Here is a 19,340-nt window from a genome sequence, read left to right on the forward strand (position 1 = left end):
GGAGGTATCCCACATTTTTCTTATTTAGATTTGGGCATCTACACCAACAATATGATCTGCCTGAGGCCATGTCCACACCAACACGGAGAGGTTCAAAAACACATATTTGGGAATAAAACCATCTCCATCCACACAAGTGTAGTTTCAAAACTCTCTCTCTCTCTCTCTCTCTCTCTCTCTCTCTCTCTCTCTCTCTCTCTCTCTCTCTCTCTCTCTCTCTCTCTCTCTCTCTCTCTCTCTATCTATCTATCTATCTATCTATCTATCTATCTATCTATCTACCTACCTACCTACCTACCTACCTACCTACCTACCTACCTACCTACCTACCTACCTACCTACCTACCTACCTCACATTGTGTCCAATCAAAAGCCTGGAAAAGCACCCACAGTTGACTTGGTGGCGTTATACCTCTGTTGTTATAATGTTTATTTTCATATACTAGACCAGACCTGGGCCAATTAAGGCCCGGGGGCCGCAATCTGGCCCACCAGACATTCCCAAATCATTTTTTTTGTTTAAGATGTAAAGTGTAGCTGCCATTATGATGTGCACTCATGTTTTATAATGACCGTAAGTAAGTCTTCAACTATACTAAGTATTTCATTGTTTGGAATCTGCGCTTTTGCATGATATACTAGTTACTATGGTCATCTAATTAGTTACTATGGTCATCTAATTAGTTACTATGGTCATCTAATTAGTTACTCAGACGAGGCACCAAGCAGTGTTTCCAGAGCCTGAAATGTGGGTGTCAGGGACAGACGCGGAAGGAGATTTTTACAGCAAAGTTCTAAAGCTTAGTGATATATCACATATATCAGATTGTAGGCGGTTTTTTTTACCCTTCACGTTCATATTTCACTGTGTTTGTTGCATTTTTGTTGTGTTTCGCTTGATTGTGAAATATGTGGATGGAGAGTGGGTGTGACGTTCATACGTTGTCAATGTTCAGTGTTTTATCCTTCATAGTTAATATTGTAACATTCTTTGATTTCATGTACATTCTGGGTGTCTCATTCAGTAAAAAAATGTAAAATTCCATTCCGTCTGTCATAATGTTTTTAGCATTCAATCAGACATAATTGTGAGGTTTTGTATTAGTGTTCCTAAAAATAGATATACCGGCCCCCAGAAACATTTTTTTCTCTAAATTTGGCCCACCAAGTCCAAATAATTGCCCAGACCTGGACTATAGTGTACTGCGCAGCAAGTGATGCCTCCGCAAAAATGTTGGCCCTGCTTCCTGCCTGCAGGCGTGACATAAAGTGAATGAAGGATCGAAGCGTTTGTACACAGAGACATGTTTGGCACACAGAGCCATAATTGGCTCAATTTAAAAGTTTGCAAATCGAGGGGTTTGTAAATCAAGGTTCCATGTACTACAATCATATCGTACCGTGAGATTTCCACATGGTTACACCCTATTAGTTTGGTGTTTTCTTAACGCTGCCATACATCAATGTTTTCTGTACGACTCAGGAGGAACACTTACCATACTTATGAGGCGGTAATAACGAACATCGTTAGTTGCACGCACTTTCATAGTTGTGATGTCACTCCAATGACAGTCAGGCTTTTTAATCAGCGTGGATGAATCTTTAAGCAAAGCTACTACACGTGTTCAGACACTTGTGTTTATCTACACAACACATGCTTAATCCTTTCTATGCTATCACTAACTATACTTACTTCCTGCTAACACAGATGTGGCAAACAATGCTGGCTTTTTTGCTCTCTAGTTTGCCAGATGCTAAAGCCTGTGTGTGTGTGTGTGTGTGTGTGTGTGTGTGTGTGTGTGTGTGTGTGTGTGTGTGTGTGTGTGTGTGTGTGTGTGTGTGTGTGTGTGTGTGTGTGTGTGTGTGTGTGTGTGTGTGTGTGTGTGTGTGTGTGTGTACAGGAAGCAGTAACAGTAGCAGCAGCCCCAGTGCCCGAGGTCGCCTCTGGCTCGCCACCCAACTCTGAGCCTGAAGAAAGCCCAAAAGAAACGGAAACAGAGGAGTCTGTGAGTCACCCCGCGGGTGATGTCGTAACATGGAAATAGGAAAGTGCTCACAAATGACGTTCTTCTATGTTTCAATGTTAAGAAGTCCTCCAAACCCAAGAAGAAGAAGCAGAAGAAGGACAAGGAGGAGAAGGAGAAGAAAAAGAAGAAGAAGCATCACCACCACCACCACCACCACCATCACCACCACAGCGATGGCGGCGGGGAAGGCTCGGTGCAGAACGGCACGGTGGAGGAGGAAGAAGAACCGCTACCAGTAAGTCAGCCTGAGTGGGAGAAGCAATCTCAATTCAATATTTGCCTTAGGACAGAGATGTACAAAATGTGGCCCCGGGGCCATTTGCAGCCCGCAGCTAGATTTTAACGGCACATTCTAAAAATACTTTTAAAAAAAGTAATTGGAATAAAAGGGCAAAAATGTAAGGAGAAAAAGTTGCACATTTGAGTGTAATAACACGAAGCTGCCATGCTGGCTGTTTTGTTCCTAAAAACTGTCATTGCTCAAAAAATAATAATGACTCAAAATCTATGTTATTATGAATTGATGACCTATTCAAGGCTCCAATTACTTCACATCAAAGATTTTACTTTGAAATATGTTTTGGGGAAAATATATGGCGTCACATTAGTGCCAAAAATCCAAGCGCATAAAAACTGTTATCGCACGCTGATTCTCCACGTCGTGCACGCGCGCGACACCCTTTTGCGCGCGCGTGTTGCCTTTGTGCGCACGCGCGGTGCCTTTTTGCGTGAGCGCGGTGCCTTTCTGCGCGCGCGCCGTCGGTCTGTGCGCTGTCATGTTTCATTTTGGCACTTTGGGGGCGGGTATGCTTAGACCGCCCCTTCTTTCTGATTGGCTTTGAGCATTTTTCATATGAGCCAATCAGAAGTATAGCAGGGCGGGTCATCGTCAATATGTATCAAGATTTACGGAGGAAGAAGTGGATAAAAAAATGTTGGCTGAAAAAGAGGTAAGTTATTGAAATGGTTTGGAGTGATTGTAAGGGTACTATTACTAATAATAATAATACATTTTTATTTATAAAGCACTTTTCATACATTTAAAATGCAGCTCAAAGTGCTTTACATAGTTAAAAACAAAATGAGAAATAACACCCACACCCCATGAAGATAGTCAAACATGTACATAAAAATAAACAAACAACAACAACAATAATAATAACAACACAGTGATAATAGCCAATCACAGGAACCCTCTGGACGTGGAGATCCAGAGGGCTCTTTGAGGAAACACTAGATGATCAAATAAATGGATTGAAAATAATTAAAATACACATCAGGTAAAAGTCCAAAAATAATATGAAATAAGATAAGATATAATCACACATAAAAATAAACTACAATATGAAAAACCATAAAATAAAATAAAATACAATAAAAACTGAAATATAAATATAATAAGACCATATAAAAATAGGCTAAGATATGATAAAACATAAAAATAACTAATACTAATAGAATAATCCTGCACATTGGGCCTACTATTTGTGTAGTAAAGTGGTTTTTGAATTTGAGCAATGTAGTCTGAAAGATGTTTTAAATAACAACAATTAATGTTAATATTTTTGAAACAATATACTTCTCATAACATGAGTATCTGTGTGCATGAGAGAGTGTCAAGAAAAGCATTGCTATGGTTTCACTTCATCAACCTACTTGAAGTTGTATTTTTCTTTTTTTTTCTTTTTTTTTTTCAAAGCCAATCAGTAAGAAGGGGCAGTCTAAGCATACCCGCCCCCAAAGTGCCAAAATGAAACATGACCACAGACCAAGACGGCGCCCGCGCAGAAATGCACCGCGCGCCCGCGCAGAAATGCACCGCGCGCCCGCGCAGAAATGCACCGCGCGCAAAAAGACGCCGCGCGTGCGCACAAAGGCACCACGCGCGCGCAAAAGGGTGTCGCGCGCGCGCACAAAGTGGAGAATCAGCGCGCGATAACAGTTTTTATGCGCTTGGATTTTTGGCACTAATGTGACGCCATAAAAATATTGCATATTTTGTTTGTTTGCAATATAATAAAATAGTTTTTTGTTGAAAAAAGGCACAAAACAAAAACAAACATAAAAAAAGCAAAAGAAACTCATAATCGATGGATAGATCCGAAGTTGATCTTGACTTAAGCAATAAACGTTAAGGAAACATTTTTTGACTTTTTTTCCACACTTTTATGAGTGGGGCCCTTTGAGACCCCTAATCATTTTAGTGGGATTTTTTTTTAACTGTCATTGTTAAAAAACTAACAAACTAAAATCAATGTTATTAATTATTGACCCATTTAGGGCTCCAATGACTTCACATCAAATATTCCACTTTCAAATCTTTTTGTTGGAAATTTTTGCCATGAAAAACTGTTTTTTTGATTTAAAAAGTCATAAAAGCTTTAAAAAACAAAACAACTTCATTTTGACACATTGACCTGAAATTAATCTTTACTATCACGAGACCTTTTTCCGCCTCTTCCACTAAAGTCAAATGGTATAGAGCTGCAGAACGTTACACAGCTTATAAACTTTTAAAAGTTTGTATCTTTTTTTATTTTACAGGAAAAGCAATCTGTCCACTTGAAATGACACTTTTTACTTGTCTTTTTTGGAAGATATCCATGGTTTGCTTACCTAAGGGGTTGCACACTCAAGAAGCTGAACTGAACACAGGCTTGCAGTCTCTTTTACTCGCCTTCCTTGCACCTTTGGACACAATCTGTTCGGATTCATGGCCTCACAGACAGTTGCAAATTATACAACTCTTTTTTTTCTTCTTCTAAATATTTGTTTATTGTTTTTTTACAGACATACAATTGACAAAAGTAAATGCAAATACATCAAACGCTGTTTAAAAATAGTAAAATAAAATACAAAAACCCCAAACGGCTGCATTCCCGAATGGCCGAAGGGAGATATAACAACCAACAAGCAAACAAAAGGCTCGTCAACCACCCACATTCCAGTTGTTTCAATCAGGGTTAATTTGGAGAACATTTTCTCCTGCATATCTCTGAATGGCACAGCACAGTTCTTGAAACTTTGCAGAACAACCATTCAATGTCAGCCTAATCTTCTTCAGTTTGAGAAAGTACAGATCATCTCGAATCCAGCGGGTGTGGTAAGGAGGCGCTGTTGCCTTCCAATTTAACACAAAGAGTCTTTTAGCCAACAAAGTAGTGAGTGCTACTTTTTTGATTTTCTAAGGGTGGATGACTGAGGTGCTACCCCAAATAGTCCACCTTGAGGATTCGGTTCAATCCTTTTGCCAGTGACCACAGAAAAAGTATTAAAAATGTCCCTCCAGAGCCAAAACATATGTATTAAATGAGCTGGAGACTGTCTACGTCTTAGCTAGTCCAACATAGAACTCTTTTTAAAAATGCTAACTTTTCTCACTCCGGGGTTTTAAAAAAATCAGAAGGAGCCGAAACCAGGAGGCAGAAGATCCACATGAGGCTGCGGAACCGTGATCTAGAGATTTAAGCGTTGAATATAAAAATAAATATATATGAATTATTATTAACATTTTTATGGATGAAACCTTTCCGGGTCCCTGGGACCAAACTTGAAGGGACCCCTAACGAAAAAAAATCTATACATTGTGTTGGTTTTGAAAAAGAATAATATCAAAATGGCCCCAGCTGGCTGTGATAATTTTTTTTAGTGTGGGCCCTCAGTAGCAAAATGATGGAGTAAAACACCTCAAAGCTACCATTAACTTGATCAGGAATTTAAACTACAAAAAATACTGTCAACATCCAGATAACCCTTGCTGTTTGAACCCCACACACACACACACACACACACACACACACGCACACACACGCACACACACACGCACACACACACACACACACACACGCACACACGCTGCCTTGCTGGTGTGCGTCAGCCCCAGCATATCCAGTTGCCTCGTTAGCAAATGTCTGACCTGCGCTCCTCTCTCCTTACAGCCCATGTCCAATTACTGCCTTCTAGCTGAGAACTCTTACATCAAGATGGTGAGTATGAGAATGTTGTTGAGTGAGGAGGTACACATATGTTTCACTCTACATGAGTGTCCCTATTCGGCAGTGCGGCCACATTGGTGTGCTTAAATTGTTTATAGTATTTTTCAACACTTTGAAAAAGTGTGTTGGCCAAAATGTAGCCTTGATGCACATGCCTACTATGAAAAGCCCGTTTTGTGTGTCTGTAGCTTTAATGCTAACAAGCTGTTTTTGTCTTTTTGATATTCCGTAAGATAAAAAATAATAATATTTTCATTTAACCTAACTTATCTTTATACAAAAGCAGATGGCTTTTGATGGTTTTATTTTTAACACTTTCTTACACAACACTTCCTGATGTGTAATACAATGCAAAAATTTCAATTTCTGTCACTTTATCCTGCCGCCTCTTTGTTGTGAATGTAGCACGCCTGTAAGGAGGAAGCGTTGCTGTTGCGGAGATGAGGAGTGAGGATGGATGTGCGTGTGGAAAGAAGGAGATAAGTTGAGCTGTGTTAGTATAGGTTGCTCAATAAAAGTTTAAAAAGAGCATCAGACTTGGTGTGCACTTCTTCTGGACGCTACAATTGATGTCAGAAGTGGGATGAAATGCCTCCCAGTTCGCCTTGCCATCAAACCTGGGAGTCTTCATTGAGGGCGGAATTCCCCCATGCCAAGCAGCGTGCGCTGCACCTGTAGACGCTGCCTCTCTCCTTCCTTTCTCTCTCTCTCTCTCTCTCTCTCTCTCTCTCTCTCTCTCTCTCTCTCTCTCTCTGCAGCGAGCTCCTCACGTGGCACGTACCTCTCGATGATGTAGCAGGCTGAGAACACAATTAAGCAGTGCAGTATGCGCAAAGTTTTACTTCTGCCACCAATTGTAGCGTCCAGAAGAAGTGCACACTACGTCTGACGCTCTTTTTAAACTTTTATTGAGCAAGCTATACTAACACAGCTCAACTTATCTCGTTCCTTCCACACGCACGTCTATCCTCACTCCTCATTTACGCAACTCAAAAACACAACATCAACTTCAGCAGGTCGTTACACTATATTCTTTAAACACAGCAACGTGTGTACCACAAATTAAGCACATGGCTTTACCTTTACTTGGCAGTCCATGTCTTGTTGAAAACACACCATTCGTCATCACCTTTTCTTTTTTTTAGCATCTCGGGGATAACCGTGCATCACTTGTCGCTGTGCGCCTTCACTAACAGGACATACGCCCATAAATAAAACTTTTCAAAATAAAAGCAGCACAGTTGTATTGCACGCACGACATATATGTTTTTTAAAATGTATTTTGTAATTTGTGATTGCCGCTGCGCGCACGAGCATACGTCCACACGGAAGTCATACAAATAACGCTTTTCAAAACAAAAGCAGCACCGTTGTATTGCACACTCGAAATAGATACTTTTTAAAATGTATTTTGTAATTTAGGATTGGCCTCACGCGGGCCGGACAGGGACGTACAAAGGGCCGCAGAATGCCCAGGTCTGGAATAGAGAGTAGATCCAGCAGAAAATGTACATAATAAAGAAAGAGAGGTAGCTAACATGTCAGGTAATAGACAGATGTCATCTATTGCTGTATGGCCAGTGTTTTATACAGCAGTCTTTGATTCAAATCTAACTTTTAAGTATCATATTAAAAAAATGACGAGTATTATCAAATTGTACTTATCAAATTGTAATCATATAAGAGCTTTTTTGACTTTGGAGTGAGAAAAGTGTGTATGAATGCCATGATGTTTCCACATATAAACTACTGTTCTACAACTTGGTCTCAGGCAACACATCAAGTCTCTCTTTAAGAAGTCTCTTCACTATCATTATTATAATATTCTTAGCAAGTATAATATTTTAGATTTGGACAACTACCAGACATTTTTGGATGTATGTTTTGTTTTTAGGGTTTGGAATGAGCTCGCCCCTCCACCACTACAAGTTTTTATAAAGCTGCAATGGAGTCAATAGCAGAGCCCTCATTGTAACATTCAACTACGTTTAGTCCATTTTAGGAACTGTGTCAACTACACAACTTTCTAAACTCATGTGTAATGTGCATGTTGTTTCTTTGTCAATATTTATTGTAAGTCATATTTTAATGTACTTATGATATCGTCTGTTTATGGTGCCTGCCTTCGGACAACAGATGAAATGTAGCTACTTCTGGCATATTTACTGTGATGCTTTGCTCATGGCGAAGTTGGTAGAGTGGCTGTGCCAGCAATGGGAGTGTTGCTGGTTACTGGGGTTCAATTCCCACCTTCTACCTTCCTAGTCACGTCCGTTGTGTCCTTGGGCAAGACACTTCACCCTTTGCCTCTGATGGCTGCTGGTTAGCGCCTTGCATGGCAGCTCCCGCCATCAGTGTGTGAATGTGTGTGTGAATGTGGAAATAGTGTCAAAGCGCTATACAAGTATAACCCATTTATCATTTATCATTATCAATATGTATTGTCCTAATCAAATCAAGCTATTCCATTCAATCATTTGTTTAGCCCATTTAAGTCAATATTTAGATTGAAATCAGTGCTTGGTAGACTCGTAATGCTTATTTGAATGTATCCACATGCAGATGGTCTCACTGTAAAATCTCCCTCTCTTTTAAAGATGATGGAAGATGCAGATCAGGTACTGCTCCAAAGTTCTGTCACAGGCTGGACGCTTTAAAAAATGCCGTGTTTTCCTCTTTCTTCTGCTTGGATTGCCCTCCGAGCCGACTGTTTGCACAGCAAAGCTGCTTGCGTTTCTAACAACTATCTTTTCTTTTTGTGCTCCTGTTGTTTCCTCGCCAAGTGTGCTTTGGTGTTGGGTTGACTGTGTGCCACTAATAAATGTACAGTACAGGCCAAACCTTCTCTTCATTGTAGATTGTCACATCCAAACTATCAATGAACACATGTGGAGTTATGTACTTAACTAAAAAAGAACTGAAAACATGTTTTATATTCTAGTTTCTTCAAAATAGCCACCCTTTGCTCTGATTACTGCTTTGCACACTTTTGGCATTCTCTCCATGAGCTTCAAGCACACCTTGGGGCGGTATAGCTCGGTTGGTAGAGCGGCCGTGCCAGCAACTTGAGGGTTGCAGGTTCGATCCCCGCTTCCGCCATCCTAGTCAGTGCCGTTGTGTCCTTGGGCAAGACACTTGAGCCACCTGCTCCCAGTGCCGCCCACACTGCTTTAAATGGAACTTACATATTGGCTTTCACTATGTAACACGCTTTGAGTCACTAGAGAAAAAGCGCTACATAAATGTAATTCACTTCAGGTGACTACCTCTTGAAGCTCATGGAGAGAATGCCAAGAGTGTGCAAAGCCGTAATCAGAGCAAAGGGTGGCTATTTAGAAGAAACCAGAATATAAAACATGTCTTCAGTTCTTTTTTTGTTAAGTACATAACTCCACATGTGTTCATTGATAGTTTTGGTGTGACAATGTAAATAGTCCTGCCAATAAAGAGAAGGTTGGGCCTGTACTGTACATGAACATTTCAAAGCGCATGTTAATCCCTCACGTTTCTTCTTTGCCACTCAGGTTTGCGACATCCAGGGAAACCTGCAGGACGGGAGCCAGGTGGTGGTGTCGGTCATCTTCGAGAACAAGTGCGAGAGCTTCCTCAAGTCCATGGAGTTCAACGTCCTGGACTCTCTCAACTCCAAGCTGCAGAGGCCGGAGGGGGCGGGGCCACACGACGGCCTCACGGTCCCCTTCCAGCTTCCGCCTGGTCAGTGATTCTCTGCCAAACTTTAACATCAGGATTTATATTCCTGCTTAGAATGTAATCCTTTTTTTTATTGAGTTAACTAATATGAAGTGATAACTAACTTGGGGTATTGAACCCTAATGAACTGGTTGCAGGAGTGTCCAATGAAGCGCGCTTTGTGTTCAGCGTGCAGAGCATCGTGATGCCACAGAAACTGAAGGGAACACTCACTTTCATTGTCAAGGTGGGGAGACCACACGCAGCAGTCACCTGTTCACATCACTCATTCTTTGCATTTATCAGAACGAAGAATCATCAACTCACGAGAAACTGGACTTCAAACTGCACTTTACTTGTACCTCCTACCTAATCACCACTCCATGCTACAGGTGAGGGCCGTGTCAAATATGGCATCACACATGTTTTTAAAGTAAAGTGATGATGAATCAATGTGATATCAGTAGGGGTGCAACGGTACGTGTATTTGTATTGAACCGTTTCGGTACGGGGGTCTTCTTGTCTCTCATAAAGAATGTGAACCGTAGGCAAAATTCCAAAAAAGTGCAGTTCCTCTTTAAGTTCATCAATCATTGTGACCACTAGGGGTCACCAAAAAACAAATTAACACTTCACTTTAAAAGCACAAAAATCTAAATTTTGTTCTTTGATTTGGACTGATATCATATAAGATTTTTATTATAGAGGTTTATTTGAAATAGGGACAGATACAAAAACATAGACATCTGAAACAGTTATCCGATGCATGCATCACAGTGTTTGTAGCCAAAGCTCATTTACAACAACAACAACAACAACACAGATCCAACATCATTAAAATAGTAAAATAAAAAATAGAATGAGTTGATAATAATGATAATAGTAATTATACAGACAAAGTGCAAACTAAATAAAAGCCAATAATAATAATTATATCTGTATGTAAATATTACACAAGTTATATTTATATTGCTACTATGGTACCGTTTTAGTCTACTTTATACCTTTTGTTTTTTTGCCCTCTTCTTGTGCCCTTGTGTGCATTATCCTTTGTAACTGAGCTACTGTGTGGAACTATTTCCCTTGTGGATCATTAAAGTTGGTCTAAGTATCAGTCAATACACAAGGCTCCACTATCTGTATCTTACCTGGTATGTTGTCATCCTGTGCTATTGCCATTGCTAGCACTTCATATTGCAGTTTGTCTTTTCTTCAGCCACTCGCTGCTTGGTCAGTTGCTGTCAATCATTGCGATGCAGTGTCAGTCAGTAACAGCCACACAAAGAACTTGTGGGCGGTCTGAAGGGAAACTGTGTACTTGTCTTGGCTCCTCTCCCTTTTAATATAGCATAACATTACTTTTCAACGGTACCAAAACCCCCAAATACATATTTTGCTGATGGCGACCATGAAAATACAGTCAATTGAAGTCAAATGTTGTGTTCTGTCGTGTCTTGTTTGGCTAGTGATGCCTTCGCAAAGCTGTTGGAATGTGGGGACCTGAAGGGCAGCTCTGTCAAACTGGAAGGAGTCAACATGCCATTCCACCATCTTCTGGCCAGGATCTGCTTCCATCACCACTTCTCTGGTACACACACACACACACACACACACACACAGCCTTTGTCATTTATGTGATTGAAGTGAATATTTACTGAATGGAGAGCTAGGATGGAGAGAGTCCTAGAACATTAGACAAGGAACAAGAGGGAGCAGATACGCTACTAAATGAAAAGTTGAATGTATATTCACAAAAACAGACACGAGAGAAGAATACAAAACAGTCATTAATAATAGTCATAATTAATAATAGTCACAATGACTGTCATGCATTTTTGCTGTACTAGAGCAGGGGGTCCAAACTTTTCCTATTGAGGGCCACGTAAATAAAAATTGAGAGATGCGGGGGCCACTTTGATACAGTTATAATATACTGAAATCAATACAAGTCAATATTTGATACAGTTTAAAGATACTAAAACCAATACAATATAAGTCAATATTTGATACAGTTTAAATTAGGGCTGCAACAACTAATTGATTTAATCCATTAAAATCGATTATTAAAATAGTTGCCGATTAATTTAGTCATCGATTCGTTGGATCTATGCTACGCGCATGCACAGAGGCTTTTTAAAAAAAAAAAAAAATTTATTTATTTATTTTTATTTTTATTTTTTTTAAATAAACCTTTATTTATAAACTGCAACATTTACAAACAGCAGAGAAACAATAATCAAAATAACTATGGTGCCAGTATGCTGTTTTTTCCCCCAATAAAATACTGGATAGGATAGAAATGTAGTGTGTCTCTTTTATCCGATTATTAATCAATTAATCAAAGTAATAATCGACAGATTAATCGATTATCAAATTAATCGTTAGTTGCAGCCCTAGTTTAAATATACTAAAACCAATAGAATATAAGTCAATATTTGATACAGTTTAAATATACTAAAACCAATACAATATAAGTCAATATAAATAAACATTGATTGATTGATTGAATATTTGATACAGTTTAAATATACTAAAACCAATTAGGGCTGCAACAACTAATCGATTAAATCGATTAAAATCGATTATAAAAATAGTTGCCGATTAATTTAGTCATCGATTCGTTGGATCTATGCTATGCGCATGCGCAGAGGCTTTTTTAAAAAAAAATTTTATTTTTTTTTTTATTTTTTAAATAAACCTTTATTTATAAACTGCAACATGTACAAACAGCTGAGAAACAATAATCAAAATAAGTATGGTGCCAGTATGATGTTTTTTTTCAATAAAATACTGGAAAGGATAGAAATGTAGTTTGTCTCTTTTATCCGATTATTAATCGATTAATCGAAGTACTAATCGACAGATTAACCGATTAGCAAATTAATCGTTAGTTGCAGCCCTAAAACCAATACAATACAAGTCAATATTTGATACAGTTTAAATATACTAAAACCAATACAATATAAGTCAATATTTGACAAATGTTGGAACTTGGGGACGGTGTGGCGCTGTTGGGAGAGTGGCCGTGCCAGCAACCTGAGGGTTCCTGGTTCGATCTCCACCTTCTACCAACCTCGTCACGTCCATTGTGTCCTTGAGCAAGACACTTCACCCTTGCTCCTGATGGGTGGGGGTTAGCGCCTTGCATGGCAGCTCCCGCCATCAGTGTGTGAATGTGTGTGTGAATGTGGAAATAGTGTCAAAGCGCTTTGAGTACCTTGAAGGTAGAAAAGCACTATACAAGTATAACCCATTTATCATTTACCATAACTTAGTTTGGCAGAAAGGTGCCTTCAAATTAGAGATGAAAAAACGTCTTGAGGTTATTTATTAATAGTCTCCACAATGAAGTTCCAGTAAAACTAAGCACACAGAGGTAGGAAGTACACACACGTAGCTTTGGAACAATTACAAAGAAATGATGACTTTAGTGTGAAGTATGTCAACTGTGGTTACTGCACTTTGACTTTGTGGAATATGTTTCATAGGTACTGCTGTGGTGTGTCCTGGCTCCCTGATTTCTATACCTGCAACTGCAATGTTTTACTTCAAAGTTAGTAAGGTGCACTTTTGTCAGGCAGGGTGTAGGAATTGACTGTTACTTAGTGCGATACAGTACATGGATGTAGGGATGGATGGATACTTACCTCGCACAAGAAACTGTTCTTATTGGCTCCACAGCCTTCTCCGCAAAACTTCACTTCCCATATTTTTCTCATTTATGGGTTACGGGAAACGTATGCGATTGATTCCCTCATTTTTCAAAGTGCTACGTAACGGCGCCCTTTAGTCAGGTGAGGGCCTTTTGACCAATCATTGAGGGGATGGCTTGTCCATACTCTCTATACACCATTCTGTATTGTCCATACTCTCTATACACCATTCTGCATTGTCCATACTCTCTATACACCATTCTGCATTGTCCATACTCTCTATACACCATTCTGCATTGTCCATACTCTCTATACACCATTCTGTGGAACAGCACCTCTGCTGGTTGCAGCCAGCATTGCACCTGATTGAAGATGCCATCATTGGTGCCAACAATCCATGCCACACATTTGGATCAGTAAGCCATTTGTTTTTATTGCAAATAAAGTGACAGTCTGCTGTCTTCCAGTGGTGGAGAGGATCGACTCCTGTGCCTCCATGTACAGTCGCTCTGTCCAGGGTCACCATGTTTGTCTGCTCGTCAAAACTGTGAGTAAAACCTCATTGTTAAATATATATATATATATATATATATATATATATATATATATATATATATATATATATATATATATATATATATATATATATATACTGTATATGCCTTCTCATTCAATGCAATGTTGTCTTTATTTGCATGACTATTTACACTGTAGATTGTCACATGAAAACTATGAATGAACACATGTTAAATAATAACTGAAAACATGTTTTATATTCTAGTTTCTTCAAAATAGCCACCCTTTGCTCTGATTACTCCTTTGCACACTCTTGGCATTCTCTCCATGAGCTTCAAGAGGTAGTCACCTGAAATGGTTTCCACTTCACAGGTGTGCTTGAAGCTCATGGAGAGAATGCCAAGAGTGTGCAAAGCAGTAATCAGAGCAAAGGGTGGCTATTTTGAAGAAACTAGAATATAAAACATCCATCCATCCATTTTCTACCGCTTATCCCTTTATTTCTCTTTCTTTAAGTACATAACTCCACATGTGTTCATTGATAGTTTTGGTGTGACAATGTACAAAGTAAATAGTGGTGAAAATGAGGAGGTGTGTCCACACTTTGGGCGTGTACTCTGCATCACGTGATGAAGCTTCCTTCTCTGCCAGTGCGGTCAGACGGTGTCCATGGACGCCAAATGTGACGAGCCGGCGCTGCTGGGGAACGTGCTGGACGAGATCAAGCAGACCTTCTCTCAGTGCTGATTGAGTGCAGGGTAGCTCCGCCCCCTCACTGGAACACACTTCCCTATTTATTCTTCTTCAAGCTCCGTCTTTCCCTGCGACACACTTTCACCCTTTTGACTCCGCCCACCTCCTAGACGTCTCCTTCCTCCTCTTCGTCCCTCTCAGTCACGTCACGTAACCATGACAACCAGACTTTGGCTCCATTTGCGGTTTTACTCTTTTTGAACACTTTTGGTTTGTATTGTTCCATGTTTCTTTGTCTGAAGCCTGTCTGCGCCTTTTGTGTGTGTGTGTGTGTGTGTGTGTGTGTGTGTGTGTGTGTGTGTGTGTGTGTGTGTGTGTGTGTGTGTGTGTGTGTGTGTGTGTGTGTGTGTGTGTGTGTGTGTGTGTGTGTGTGTGTGTGTGTGTGTGTGTGTGTGTGTGAGAGTGTGAGAGAGAGTGCTGTTTAGGCCTTGGAACCATGTCTCTACCAGACTGAAAGTGCTGTTTAGGCCTTGGAACCATGTCTCTACCAGACTGAAAGTGCTGTTTAGACCTTGGAACCATGTCTCTACCAGACTGAAAGTGCTGTTTAGGCCTTGGAACCATGTCTCTACCAGACTGAAAGTGCTGTTTAGGCCTTGGAACCATGTCTCTACCAGACTGAAAGTGCTGTTTAGACCTTGGAACCATGTCTCTACCAGACTGAAAGTGCTGTTTAGGCCTTGGAACCATGTCTCTACCAGACTGAAAGTGCTGTTTAGGCCTTGGAACCATGTCTCTACCAGACTGAAAGTGCTGTTTAGGCCTTGGAACCATGTCTCTACCAGACTGAAAGTGCTGTTTAGGCCTTGGAACCATGTCTCTACCAGACTGAAAGTGCTGTTTAGGCCTTGGAACCATGTCTCTACCAGACTGAAAGTGCTGTTTAGACCTTGGAACCATGTCTCTACCAGACTGAAAGTGCTGTTTAGACCTTGGAACCATGTCTCTACCAGACTGAAAGTGCTGTTTAGACCTTGGAACCATGTCTCTACCAGACTGAAAGTGCTGTTTAGACCTTGGAACCATGTCTCTACCAGACTGAAAGTGCTGTTTAGACCTTGGAACCATGTCTCTACCAGACTGAAAGTGCTGTTTAGACCTTGGAACCATGTCTCTACCAGACTGAAAGTGCTGTTTAGACCTTGGAACCATGTCTCTACCAGACTGAAAGTGCTGTTTAGACCTTGGAACCATGTCTCTACCAGACTGAAAGTGCTGTTTAGGCCTTGGAACCATGTCTCTACGAGACTGAAAGTGCTGTTTAGGCCTTGGAACCATGTCTCTACCAGACTGAAAGTGCTGTTTAGGCCTTGGAACCATGTCTCTACCAGACTGAAAGTGCTGTTTAGGCCTTGGAACCATGTCTCTACCAGACTGAAAGTGCTGTTTAGACCTTGGAACCATGTCTCTACCAGACTGAAAGTGCTGTTTATGCCTTGGAACCATGTCTCTACCAGACTGAAAGTGCTGTTTAGGCCTTGGAACCATGTCTCTACCAGACTGAAAGTGCTGTTTAGACCTTGGAACCATGTCTCTACCAGACTGAAAGTGCTGTTTAGGCCTTGGAACCATGTCTCTACCAGACTGAAAGTGCTGTTTAGGCCTTGGAACCATGTCTCTACCATACTGAAAGTGCTGTTTAGACCTTGGAACCATGTCTCTACCAGACTGAAAGTGCTGTTTAGACCTTGGAACCATGTCTCTACCAGACTGAAAGTGCTGTTTAGACCTTGGAACCATGTCTCTACCAGACTGAAAGTGCTGTTTAGACCTTGGAACCATGTCTCTACCAGACTGAAAGTGCTGTTTAGGCCTTGGAACCATGTCTCTACCAGACTGAAAGTGCTGTTTAGGCCTTGGAACCATGTCTCTACCAGACTGAAAGTGCTGTTTAGACCTTGGAACCATGTCTCTACCAGACTGAAAGTGCTGTTTAGACCTTGGAACCATGTCTCTACCAGACTGAAAGTGCTGTTTAGGCCTTGGAACCATGTCTCTACCAGACTGAAAGTGCTGTTTAGGCCTTGGAACCATGTCTCTACCAGACTGAAAGTGCTGTTTAGACCTTGGAACCATGTCTCTACCAGACTGAAAGTGCTGTTTAGGCCTTGGAACCATGTCTCTACCAGACTGAAAAGACTCGTGCAGCAGGTGGACAGGAAAGCCAACGCTACATATAAGGCCTGACAAGCCCTCGCAGTGAGCCCTGCTCTTACTCTCACATGCAACTTCCATCAGTTACTGAAACCTGGATTTAATTTGGAGTAGTCAGTGTACAGCTTGGAGGAGATGAGTCGGCGCACCACCATTACTGTCCAAATATGAGTAATAGATGTACATATTGTATCCTCGGTGTGAATATTTAGCACTATTACCTGGTTGTTACTGGAAGTCATGGCTCTCCCGTGTGTGAACCACGGCTCTTCAGTGCCCGCGGAACTCGTGCAGCCCAGATAGGAACGCTATTGCCGTGCTTGACTATTGACTATTTTGCTAGTCACTCCATATGTAGACAACAATGGCCGTGCGTTAACTCATTTTCATGACAGTGGAACCTCCGTCTACAAATCCTTGAACAGGGTTTGTAAATTGAAAAGTTTGTATAGTGAAACAAAACAATGTAAATATGAATAATAGGTTCCAACCTCAACAAGAGTCCATATTTAGTGAACACAAGATAAAGTGCTATGCAGTACTGTGTATCAAACAAACATAACTAGTCTCTTCATTAACACGCTAAAACAACAATAAGCTGAACAGTGCACACCAGTTCCTTTGGTGCCCTCACAAATGATCAGAAACCACAAAAATCCAAATATTGTATCCTCGGTGTGAATATGTAGCACTATTGCCTGCGAGAGCTGCACAGGTTGTTACTGGAATTCATAGTCCTCCCCTGCGTGAACCGCAGATCTTCAGTGCCCGCAGCACTCGTGCAGCCCAGATAGGAACGCTAGCGCCGTGCTTGACTGTAGGCCAGACTATTTTGCTACTCACTCCATATGTAGACAACAATGGCTGTGCGTTGACTCATTTTCATGACAGTGGAACCTGTTGACAAATTGAAAAGTTTGTATAGTGAAGCAAAAGAGTGTAAATATGAATCATGTGTTCCAGCCTCACATATTTTACTGAACACAAGATAAAGTGCTAGGCAGTACTGTGTATCCAACGAACATAACAAGTCTCTTCATTAATGAGCTGAACTGTGCACACAAGTCCCTTTGGTGCCCTCACAAACGATCAGAAACCACGAGAATCCTTAAGTTCAACAACGGTATTGCTGTACGAACAAACACTTCCTGGTGTAAGTGGCTTTTGCTGCTGAAGGAGAGGTAGTCCCATCCTCCGCTTGGGCATCTTTCTCCACAAAAGTCACTTGTCATCACAATTAAACACTTCAATACAAGCCAGCACAAAATGGCTGCCAGCGGAACATAAAAGGAATGAAAGAAGCAGAGAGACACGGTTGGCACACAGAGGTGTATTTGGCGCCATCTATCTCAAATGGAGAGGTTTGCAAATGGAGGTTCCACTGTACTGCTATTTAACTTGCTTTTCTCCAGTATATTTTAGGTCCAGGAAGTTTGCAGAGGTCGTCGACGCTCGCTAGTTCAAAATATCTCCCAGTAGGACTGCTGCTACTAGTGATGGGTAAATGAGTGTTTGGCACACTCACTAGCTGTATTTATACTTTGTTGGTGTTTCCTTATGGCGCCATCTGCTGGATTTTTTAAAAATTCACTACATTTGGCCTGCAAAATATTACTTGGCAAATACCTTCTTTTATTTTTATATATACTCTGCTAGACGAGCTGTGCAGAATATGAAACTTGCAACTCTGGTCAATGAGCAAAATAGTAAACCGGGTAGGAACTTTTACCTTATCTGGTGATACAAGGTTCAAATGATCCAAGACTTTGGAATTTTTAGATGGATGTTGTCCAGGGTCTACCCCGCCTACCGCCCCAATGCAGCTGGGATAGGCTCCAGCACCCCCCGCCACTCCAAAAGGGACAAGCGGTAGAAAATGGATGGATGGACGATGGCGACGACAAAAAAGTCGAACGCTTTTCAGTTTGCGAATAACAAAAGCCGCTTCCTTCCAGTTTGGCAGCTGTATCGGTTACATGGTTAGTTTTTCTTAAAGTGACACACACATGGCGGTATCAGCGGACACAGTATCACTCCTTGTGTTCAGTATCGTTTGACCCAGCACTAGTCGCCACTTACAGTATCAGTATTAGTCACCATTGGAATAACTTTTCTGATTGCAAGCTCAATCTTTGTTGCTGGACTGAAAGTGTTTGCCGTAATGATAGTAACAAAGTCTAGCAGCTCCTGAGGATGACTGGCACATGTTAATAGTAACAAAGTCTAGCAGTTCCTGAGGATGACTGGCACATGTTAATAGTAACAAAGTCTAGCAGCTCCTGAGGATGACTGGCACATGTTAATAGTAACAAAGTCTAGCAGCTCCTGAGGATGACTGGCACATGTTAATAGTAACAAAGTCTAGCAGCTCCTGAGGATGACTGGCACATGTTAATAGTAACAAAGTCTAGCAGCTCCTGAGGATGACTGGCACACGTTAATAGTAAGTTACTATCAACATGTGCCAGTCATCCTCAGGAACTGCTAGACTTTGTTACTCAAAGTCTAGCAGTTCCTGAGGATGACTGGCACATGTTAAGTTAATAGTAACA

At 40.9% G+C, this 19,340-nt stretch overlaps 1 protein-coding gene across 5 annotated transcripts in view; it reads left to right on the forward strand.

Moving 5' to 3' along the window:
* The window catches only part of ap3d1 (adaptor related protein complex 3 subunit delta 1), a 67,400-nt gene extending 52,176 nt beyond the window's left edge, over positions 1-15,224 (forward strand). The window contains exons 25-34 of one of the 5 annotated variants that reach the window (XM_062027687.1): positions 1,902-2,006; positions 2,089-2,262; positions 5,966-6,013; positions 8,620-8,640; positions 9,547-9,736; positions 9,871-9,959; positions 10,019-10,104; positions 11,179-11,300; positions 13,833-13,912; positions 14,533-15,224. In XM_062027687.1, coding sequence (XP_061883671.1) covers positions 1,902-2,006; positions 2,089-2,262; positions 5,966-6,013; positions 8,620-8,640; positions 9,547-9,736; positions 9,871-9,959; positions 10,019-10,104; positions 11,179-11,300; positions 13,833-13,912; positions 14,533-14,628 — 1,011 coding nt within the window. In that variant the 3' untranslated portion in view covers positions 14,629-15,224. The remainder of the gene's footprint in view (positions 1-1,901; positions 2,007-2,088; positions 2,263-5,965; positions 6,014-8,619; positions 8,641-9,546; positions 9,737-9,870; positions 9,960-10,018; positions 10,105-11,178; positions 11,301-13,832; positions 13,913-14,532) is intronic. The other 4 variants (XM_062027682.1, XM_062027685.1, XM_062027683.1 and 1 more) reach the window with 4 other exon arrangements.
* Positions 15,225-19,340: the final 4,116 nt, after the last annotated feature.

The sequence above is a fragment of the Entelurus aequoreus genome, linkage group LG19, assembly GCF_033978785.1.
Source record: "Entelurus aequoreus isolate RoL-2023_Sb linkage group LG19, RoL_Eaeq_v1.1, whole genome shotgun sequence".
Classification (NCBI taxonomy): Eukaryota; Metazoa; Chordata; class Actinopteri; order Syngnathiformes; family Syngnathidae; genus Entelurus; species Entelurus aequoreus.